Source organism: Muntiacus reevesi, chromosome X, assembly GCF_963930625.1.
Source record: "Muntiacus reevesi chromosome X, mMunRee1.1, whole genome shotgun sequence".
Taxonomy (NCBI): domain Eukaryota; kingdom Metazoa; phylum Chordata; class Mammalia; order Artiodactyla; family Cervidae; genus Muntiacus; species Muntiacus reevesi.
Genome location: NC_089271.1, coordinates 92092987 through 92103687, shown reverse-complemented (window position 1 = coordinate 92103687; position 10701 = coordinate 92092987). Strand labels below are relative to the sequence as shown.

Below are 10701 nucleotides of genomic sequence, written 5' to 3'. Positions count from 1 at the left end.
GGAAATCAACCCTGAATATTCATTGGAATATTGCTGTTGCAGAAGCTGAAGGTCCAATACCTTGGCCACCTGATGCAAAAAGCTGACTCATCGGAAAAGACCCTGATGCTGGGAAAGACTGAAGGCAAAAAGAGAAGGGGCCGGCAGAGGATGAGCTGGTTAGATGGCATCACCAACTCAATGGACATGAATTTGAGCAAACTGAGAGATAGTGAAGGACAGGAAAACCTGGTGTGCTCCAGTCCATGGGGTCTCAAAGAGTCAAACACAACTTAGTGACTGAACAACAGCAACAATGATGAACTCTGCCTCCTTCCTGGAGAATATAACCTGCAGCATCCCAACTAGTGCTACCAATTTCTGTATGACTTGAAATAAGGCTAGTGTTATGAATAGGATATATGTATTCCTCCCATTCATATGATGAAGGCCTGTCTCGGCAGTATGGCTATATATGGACTAAGGAAGCAATTAAGGCTAAATGAGGTGGCCGGAGTGGGGACCTTTCCTAATAAGATTAGTGTTCTTATAAGAAGAGATACCTAGGAGCTCAGTGGCTCTTCCCACACACAAGTATGCATGAGAGAAAAAGGCATGGGAGCACATGGCACAAAGGCCTCAACTAGGAAGAAAGATTTCAACATAAATGTGATTTGCCAGCACCTTGATCACAGACCTCTAGCCTTCAAAACCATGAGAAAAAAGTTTCTCTTGTTTAAGCCTATCAGTTTGTGGTGTTGTTATGGCAGCCTGATCAGACTAATACAGCCAGGCTGCTTAGTAAATATTCTCACAGTAAATCTAATTCTTAAAGAAGACAGAAATTTATTTCTAGTCTCTCAATCATCTGCAATAAGAATTTTAGGTCAGTGGCCACCTCTCTTCCATGTAGGTATTTAGATATTAAGGTCTTTTCCATTCTGTTTTATTGCAAAGGCAGAATTTTTAACCTGGAGTCCAGAAAAACTCCAAGGATGTTGAAGGATAAAATTCTGAGAACCTATACATTTGTTTATAAAAAAAATTATCTATCATTTTACCAGCCTCCAGCCAAAATTTAGCATTTTGTTCATTTATAAATGTGGGTCACAAACCACAGTAGTGGCCACTGTACCTGTGATTTTTGTCACAAAGTTCACATAATTTCAAAGCACATTATTATTGTTGGAGATATCTTGAAATATCACATACTTCCTATTACTTCGGAAATAATGTTTTCATTATACCACTTATAAGATCTAATTAATGCATTGTGGTTGAAGCATACATATTACCACATTAGTAATTTCAGTTGTGCTATTTTTATAATTATATTTCAATATTACTGATGACCTTTGTAATGCTAAATTTTTTGGCATTTAAATACTACCCTGAAAAGAGGCACATATATTGCACCATGCTAAAGAGCTCTTCGTTTTCCTGGTAATCAAACTATTAATACATCATAAGTAAGTCCACAATCCAGTTCAAATGAGATGGAAAAAGAATGAAAGAGGTACCTGACTTATTGTAACGCCCTGACTAGTAAACGTCACACCACACCTATACTCATATTCCATTGATGAGAACTTAGTCTCAGGGGCACCCTTAATTGTAAGAAAAGCTAAGAAATGTAATATATTAAGGAAGACTTGTGTCTATGATTCTATTACAATGGAGAAAGGAAAAAAGAGTTAATTAACTTCATACAATTTATGCCACTACTCTTTTGTAACTTGTCCCCCTGCAAGTTTTCTCCCTTTTGTTCTAAGAGTTTAATCATAGATTTTTATTGGGTTTTTCTGTGCAGAGAGATTTGTTTTCTCCTTTCTGCTCCATTCTTAATAATGTGCATTTATTTTTCTTATCTTGCTGTATTCACTGGGACCTCCAGGGTAATGTTTAATAGGAACAATGATAAAGTATTTGCTTTTTTTCACAATTTAGTAAAAATTCTGCCATGAACTTTTACTGAGAAATGATACATTGTTATAGGTATTTTATGGCTAGCATTTATGAAATTAAGGAATTTATATTTTAGTCCTGATTTGCTAGAATAAACTGAGAATTATAAGGTAAATAGTGACCATCCTTCATGATCCAGATACAGGAATAAGTGATTAAATGAAATTTACTCTCTAATAAGATGCATGAACTGCTAGAAAGATAGTGTCTTCGTAATTCCCAACTTACAACTGGAGAAACTGATATTTCTCTCATAACAATTTCTGATTGAACTCATTTGGGCAGGTTTAGAGAGGGAAATGTATGGCATTTACTCAGGTCTCTGGAGGTAGGGCCTGAGCTAGAAAGCATATCTGCAAATCAGGAGACCCTCACTATAATCTTGGCTCTGGCCCTAAGTTACTGGCTAACGTTGACGAACAGGAATAACAATTAATATTTATAAGGCTTTTTATCAAATATCTGGGCTTCCCAGGTGGCGCTAGTGGTAAAGAACCCACCTGCCAGTGCAGGAAATGTAAGAGACTCAGGTTCAATTCCTGGGTCAGGAAGATCCCCTGGAGGAGGGCATGGCAACCCACTCCAGTATTCTTGCCTGGAGAATTCCATGGACAGAGGAGCCTGGCAGGCTACAGTCCATGAAGTCACAAACAGTCGGACACAACTGAGCAGCTAACACTTTCCTTATCAGATGTCTGGCTCTGTGATGAGAACATTACATGCATTATAGCAGGAAGGTTCACAAAATCCTGATGACATGGATATCATTAGTGTTCCCATTTTAAAGATGAGGAAAAGAAAGTGAAGGGTTTAAGTACCTTGTCTAAGATCACAAAGTACCTTGTCCAAGCAGCAAAGCCAGAATTGTAATGTAACCTCAGTGAAACCAAACTGCATGTTAGCAATGATTTTTCTGTCCTATAAATCACCTTTCCTGTCTGGACTTCCAACTTATTATCCATAAAAACAAAATGTAAGCTATACCAGGAGTAAGCAAACCTCCATCCAAATTGTCTAATAAAACACTAGAATGTTTATGGGCTATATACTTTTCTAAACGTATATATTTATTTCAACCTGAAAGTGCAATATTTGCAAAAGCACTTATGCACTTGTTATTATTTCCCTGCCACTGAAGAATTGCACCTTAGAGCTAGAATTTCAGATAGTACATCATTGATAGTCACAGTACTATTTGTTGTACTGAATTCTAATACTGGGGCTTTGAATACATATTGTCTGAGATGAAGTTTAGCTTAGTAGATGAGGGTAGAACATGAACAGACAAGGAGAAGTTGCTGAAGCACCTGAGAACAGGGAGGTATCAAACTTCAATAAAACTAACCAAGATATTTATACTTTAGCAAGTGGGACAGGGGTACAACTTTTGGAAAGGGGTCTGATTAGAATACAGAAAAGGAAGGGCTGTGAGTTTTAATATGAATGAATCACTTTCCTTCTTCTCTCCCAGCTTATAAATTAGCAATAAGAAAACATTTTTTAGGGGCAAGATGGGCTTGTACAGTGAAGTTCATCTTTGTCTCTCTTGCTTTTTTGTACCATGCTTGTCAGGTCAAAAAAGCTACATCCCTACCAGTAGCTCTCAGTCGGTGGCTCAGCCCTGTAGTGAAAACATCTTTTTACAAGCCACCAGTGGCAGTTCTGGCAAGAACACAGAGAACAATTTTGATTAGGTGGGAAGAAGGAGGTTGAGAAGTTCACATATAATCCACTGCTTAATAGTCACTGTACTTTTTATTGGAATCATGGGGTATGAGGACCTGACCTTCATTTCAACTATTTGCCAAGAGGGCAGAAGACAGGGCATTTGTCAGCCCAGTAAAATTCCTTGGAGCTAACTAATTGGGATGGGAGTGGATGTTCTGACAAAGAAGAACACATTGACATGGGGCTTTCCTGGGCTTTGGATACTGAGTCACTCATTGACTATCTGAACACAAGAGTGGCCTCTTTCACACCCAGTGTAGTTCGGCTAGGGTCCAGCCTCCACCCCTGCACAAAGGAAATCATGTCCAAGCCTATATTGATCGCATCAGGCTATACTATTTATTTATTTCTCATTGCAATAAGCACATGAAATTAGCCAATAGCCTCTTTCCCAACTACACTTCTGTTGGGTCCACAACCTTCCCTAGAAAGAGAATACTCCTAGTGTTTTTCTCCAATATCAACAACAGGAAAGATCTATCAAATTGGATGATAGGAAGAAGAAGAGTTGTCTCAGGTTGATTCAGGAATCTGACTTCAGGAACAGCTTCAGTTCCCTTTTCACCAATGTAAAACATAGCCTTGTGGGGAACCTGTTGGGGGAGAACAAACACTGCTGATCCCCTGAAGAAACAGGAAATGACTTTGAAACAGTTTAGAAGTAGGGAAGTAGAAGGAAGGATGGGGCTACCCCTTTACTCTACCGTGTTGGTGGTGCTTGAATATGAAAGACACTAGTCTAAGTGTAGTTAATGAATCTATGCTGATTTTAGAACTTGCTGTCAAGGGACCACCTTTTATTCATGGCTTTTGACTAGAAGTTATTTATTAAGATTTCTCCTGCCCCTACCACCTCCTCAAGAACTGTATCCCATCAGAGTCAATTCTGATGATTATGTTCTTCCATCAGAATCACTTTAGAACCTGAAAGTCGAGGATGGAAGTAAATGTTACAATGACTTGTTTTTGGGGGTAATGAGAATGACCCTGGAGTAAATGTAGCCTAGGAAGAATTATTCTGCTTCTATAGGCTTCAGAATCATCACTGACAAAATGAAAGATCTGAATTAACTGCTTGTCAATGGCCCTTATATCTCATATATTAAAGGACTCTATCAACTTACATTGGAAACTTTAAGACCATTGTCTTTTGTGAGTCCAGAAAAATCAGCATTGTCAGCAAAAGCATCCTGGATGCCCATCTTCAGAAGGATGTCTCCAAGGTCATATGTGGCAGAAATGGAAAACTTTGGAACAAATAAGTCAACCCACCTGTCGGGAAAGGAAGAGGGAACATACGGCTATTAGAACACCAAGCTCATGATTCCCTCCCTTTCTGTCTCCTTGGTATGGTCTTGGACTCTGTTGCTTCCCTAGGTATTGATAACCACTACTATGCAGGTCAACACATGATACCAAAGCCTCAGAAGTTATCTTAGAAGGAATGCTCTCTGGTTCAGCCCATTTGGGACTGCGGTAATGGAAGCTGGAAGATGTGACCCACTTATAATAAAAGACAAACATCTCTAGGGATATTCACAAAGGTTGTGATGTCAATGGCATGAATGTCAATTGTAGTACCAGGAGAATTTCATGGATTTCCATCTAACACTTCTAGCCCAGTGTGGAACATCTATCAATATCTTACCCATCCCCCAAGCTCCAGGTGGACTCTGGGAAAGCATCATTTTTACTAGCTGGCTGACTTTGCATAGTTCATTTCATTTTTCTAGTCCCAACTTCTTCATTTGAAAAATTCTTATAATATTATCTCCTTTGCAGGTTTATTGATGAGTTTAGATGAAATAATGTATGTAAAGTACCCAGCAAAGGGATTGGCAAAGAGGATCTCCTCTCTATACTTTAAGGGTCATCACACAGCTCTTAAGTGGTTCAGAGTGTTTCTCCTGTCTCTGGATTTCTTCTGAACTTAGTCTTATGCCCACCCTCCACTTTTCACATCATCTAAGATGTTTACCCCTTCCGCAGTAAGCGGTTCCACTTCTTCAGTGTTTTAGATGACATGGCCCCTTCCACCCACTCCATCTGACCCTCCTTGGGAAGGACAAAGAGTGCCAGAGCATTCTTGCTGTAGTCCATTTGCAGCACTGTGCAGTTCAGCTCTGTATCCACCAGGTGATAGTATTGTTCCATCTGGTGCATCATGGGCACTTGCACTGTTGTGGTCTTGTCCACTAAGAAGCTGGAACCCTCTTCTGTCTTGGATGGATCAAAGGGATTTGCCCACTGGGCTTAAAATACAAAGAGGAGAGAGTTTGTTTTAAACCTATATTAGTGCCAATGTGAACCTCTCCATCAGTCATCTAATCTAGTGATGAATACCACCATAGAGGTAGGTAACTTCTGTCAACCAGTTTTAAAAATGAGTAACTGAGGATCAGGGAGAGATAGTGACTTTACATGGTCTCCCAGGTAGCTGGTGGCAGAGCCAGGAGTCACACCCAGGGCTATTGGACTCAATGGTCAACAGATGTTCCGTCTGTGTTCAAAATCACTATACTTACACTAAACCCATCAGAGCCACAGTTTCCTCTTCCGTAAATAGGTATAAGCACATCCAACACACAGGATGAAATGAGACAACAGATCTGTTCTGCCGTTTTATCCGTCTACAAGTGTGTGATTTGTGGCCAAGAATCGTTCACTCTTCCACCAAACATGGCTGACATGTGCTGTAGAACCAGGAGAAATCATTTGGGCACAGCACCTTCAGAAAAGAGTCACATGATTCTTGTTGTTACAAGAACCAGTTTTAGAATCAGACAAACCTGGGTGGGAATACCAGCTCTGAAATTCATTAACTGTGAAGATTAGATGAGACAATGTGTGTCAACCACACATGTAGCATGCAACTTAGTATATAGTGGGTACATAGTACGTGATAGAAGTCTTTATGTAACATGCCCAAGAATGAACAGCAAGTGAGGATCACAATAAGGTTTTAAACTAATTCGGTTTACTGCCAAGTGCAAGCTTGTCTCACCTCACCAAATCTTTTGGAAACCATGATCCTTTAGCTAGATGTGAGCAAGGTGTTCAAACCATTGTAACTCCCCATCTCTCTGAGTGTTCCGTCTCCCTAGAGATTTCCTGGTTTCATCCACAGAGCTATGTGTCCCTCTGGGAATATTCAAGATTACACACAACTATATCCAGTGGAACAGGTCTCTGTGGTACGAGAGACACCCACTAATGCCAGTGAGAAAACACCATGAGCTCCCTCCAGTGCCCCATCAAATTACTGGAACATTGAACTGGAAATTGACATCTTAGAACCTTACCTTTAAAGCAAAGATAGTTCACCAGGACCATGATGGTGTTTGGTTTGAGGTCTTGGATGAGGTCCACAATTTTCCCTTTGGTTTGCCTCTCCACATGACTATTGATCTCCTGCTGGGCTGCAGAAACATTGGAGAAGTCGGTAGAAAAGACTTCAGTCTCATAGAGGTTCTTGACATCATCCAAGAACTTTGCCAGTGGTTTCAGCTGCTTCCCAATGAAAAGGGCATTTCCCATCTGTAATTCCAGCTCCTTCTTTGGAAAATTCAGTGAACAGATTAGGTGTTGGAAGCCCTGCTGGATCTCTGCCATTGGGGTGTCTGTAAGGTTGAACCCCAAACTTTCCAGGATTTGAGTTTGGGTGCTGGAGCAGGCCCCAAGGGAGAGCATGGCCAATCCTGCAGAGATGCTCACAGGGGAAAAGAAGATGTTCTTATCTGGAGTCTCCACAGTGAACCTCCGGTACAGGTTGAATGCAAAGTCAGCATTGATAGATGACATCTTATAGAGAGTGGCATTTTGTTGGGGGGAAAGGCAGGACGTTATTTTGCCTTCACAGCTGTTAGGTGGTGCACAATGAAGCCCAAGTATCAAGAGAACCAGAGAGAAGAACAGTGTCATTTTGGAAGGAAGGTAATCTATAAGAGATGAGGTGAGAAAACCATTGGGGAATCGTAACTGGATGAAAACTCTGAATCAGAAACATGTAATAATCATGCATTGTGATTAGTAAAACAGTAGAAAATATTTAATGGTGAGGCTTTTCTCCCCTGAAAAAACTAATGACACATCTAATAGGAGCAGAAAATAGGTTCTTGGGGCCACAGAAATAGTGGCAAGGATTTCATTCAGATGTAATAGTGACATATGAAAATTCTGGGAGTAAACTGAATTTATGGAAATTGAAGTACTTTTTATTTGAACTAGAGGCAACCTTTTGGAGTGAAAAGAATCTTTAGATAATATTAGCACTCTTCTGTTTACATTGTTTTTTTATATTAATATATAAGAATTTTAGATATTTTTTTTATTTTGACATTTTTCCTAAGATAAAATCTATGAGAGGTGAGATGAGAGAAAGCTTGTATTTTTCTTTGAATAAAAGACTAAAGGAGCGATTTCCATCGTGGTTCAGTGGTTAGAACTCCGTCCTTCCACTTCGAGGGGCACAGATTTGATCGCTGACGAGGGAACTAATATCCTACATGCCATGCTGTGTGGTCAGAAAAAAAGGGGGGAAATAATTTTCACAAGAAAAGTATGTTTAGTTGGAATGGAAGGGTGGTAGTTTATGGAGCCATGTACATGATCATGAGCTGAAATTAATACATTCATGCAACATATGGAAAGTATAGGAATATTTCTAAATAACAGGAAAATCAAAGTGTAACTTTTTGCATTTCAGATCTCTGTCACCATCAGTATAATGCAAAGTAATTTCTAAGTTGCAAGGCATCTAAACATTATTATTCTTATATTCATTCATGCTATATTTTTAATTATCAGAGCAACAATTAGAAAATATGATGTAAGATTCTCTGAGCCTGAAAGAGTACAAGACAGCAGAGTAAGGGAGTCAGCTGTGGAATCCAATGACCATGGACAGGAGTGATATAAAGAAAGAAATAGTCCTCTATTTTCTTCCTGCGTAATCTTATATCCACTTCCAGGAACTAAACTGCCATAGCACAAAACTACATACTGTATTACAGTCTTCTTCTATATTCTCAGTAATTTGTCCAGCTGTCTACTGAATGTATCCACTAGAATGTTCCACACATACCTCAGTTTCAATTTGGAAATCTGTTTCCTAATGTAAACACATGGATCATCTCCTTGACCCTCAAGGCTGCTCCTTCATCTTCATTCCATATCACTATCTATTGAGGCTCCTATGCCAGAAACCTGGGAGACATCTTCGGGGTTTCTTCATTCTCGTCCCCCACATATAATGAGTTATGATGCCCTATGAGTGGTACCTTCTAAATACCTCTCAAAACTGTTCCTTTCTCTCCCTTTCTACTGCCACTGCCTCAGTTTATGGACTAAACTACCACTATGCCACCCGGGAAGCCTAAACTATTTCACCATCTCCTAGCAAGTCACATAGCCTTCAATCTCTCCCAATCCAACACCCCTGCTTCTACCCCTCTGTCCAATCTCCATGTTGTCATCAAAGTTCTTTTTCTGAAAAAGTCACAGAGGTTAGTAGGGGGTCAATTATCAGATGATCACACTTAGACCTTGGCCTCTAGAATTAACAATCTGAAGCTCATGATTATTTGGAATTCTGACTTGCTGACAGAAATGCTCAAAGTTCCAAAAGAGGAAAAAAGTACTTACAGCACATGCCCAAGAAGCCACTTGCATATCTCAGAAAGCAAAATCTTTCCATTTTTATAATGTGCCCTCCTCTATTGCAAAAGTAGAGTGTTCTTAGTTACTCATTAACGCCAGGCATTAGCCCTGGGATGATAGTTTCAAAGCTGATGTACAAAACCAAGGCCAAAAAGAGCAAAGTGAAAAATGATAAGGATGGAACTTTGAATGATTACTTTGCTGTCACATCTTTCAGCTATAAGAGAGGAAAAGGATGGTCAGAGATGGTAGGGTCTGGATTTGTGTCTTTTCAGCAGGCAGAATGAGGACCAGAGGCAAAATTGCCAAGAGGCAGCAGGACAGACTGTTTTCCTTATCACAGCTGGGATCGGCAGCCTTTTAAAGGAAAGGTACACACAGGCAGAGACTGGGTGAACCTCTTTAATGGGTGCTGTAGAAATTATTTACACATTGGCTTGGAGGAGATGGTATTAAAAGTAGCTTCCAATTCCAGATTTCCGATGCTGGACACATCTACGTCTACTCAGTGGGAAATCAGTCCTGTCCTCTGGTCAGGACTCTGTTCCATCCCTTGGGCCACAGGACCTTAAAAAGGATGCAGAAGGAGTCAAGGAGAGTGGAATCAAAGGTTTCATTGTCCAATATTCACTATGTTACTGAAATGTGTGCTGCAAAGAAGCAGAGGGAGCTAAGAGCACTGGACTCGCTCAGGAGACCTGAGTTCAACCTTACCTCTGCCAATTTCTAGATCTAGTGGTAGAAGTAGTATTAGCAGTAGTCACAGTAGCACCAGCAGCAACTCCAGAGTATTTAGCATGTGCAGGGTGTGATGTGAAGCATCTAATTTCAGACACTGACTGCTTCAGGACTTTATTAAGGATGTGTATATGTTAAGATTGGGGTGATTGTTGGGGGAATGGGAGTTAGTTTGAGATAAGCTTAGATCACAGTCTATGGTGGGACTTGAAAGCCAAGTTAAACAGTGCAAATTTTACCTAAAGGGCATTAGAAAGCCACTGGGGGATTTTGACAAGGCAGTGACTAGACAGAGGGTGATTAAACAGTGCAAATTTTACCTAAAGGGCATTAGAAAGCCACTGGGGGATTTTGACAAGGCAGTGACTAGACAGAGGGTGATAGTACGGCGACATTGTTTCTTCTTAAGCAAACATCGATAGAGCTCCTACTGTGTGGAGATGACCACACTTAGCACTGGGATTTCAAAAAAGACTGCCAACTATCAGTTCTGAACCCAAGGGATCTTTCTAACTACCTGACACCCACTGCGCAAACTGAACAGAAGATGGTACACCTTACCCATGGGTGCATTTGTCCTGCCACAAGGAATGGAAAGCTCAGAGCTCCCAACACTGAGGTCAGTCCATACCC

The 10701-nt window shown here is 40.3% G+C and overlaps 1 protein-coding gene across 1 annotated transcript; it reads right to left on the bottom strand.

The window, feature by feature from the left end:
- Window positions 1-4067: 4067 nt before the first annotated feature.
- SERPINA7 (serpin family A member 7) lies at window positions 4068-7593 on the bottom strand. Its single transcript, XM_065916541.1, has 4 exons — window positions 6975-7593; window positions 5651-5924; window positions 4797-4944; window positions 4068-4265 (listed from the first exon to the last, which is right to left on the bottom strand). Exons 1-4 carry the CDS (start codon window positions 7591-7593, stop codon window positions 4068-4070), a joined length of 1239 nt encoding a protein of 412 aa, XP_065772613.1.
- Window positions 7594-10701: the final 3108 nt, after the last annotated feature.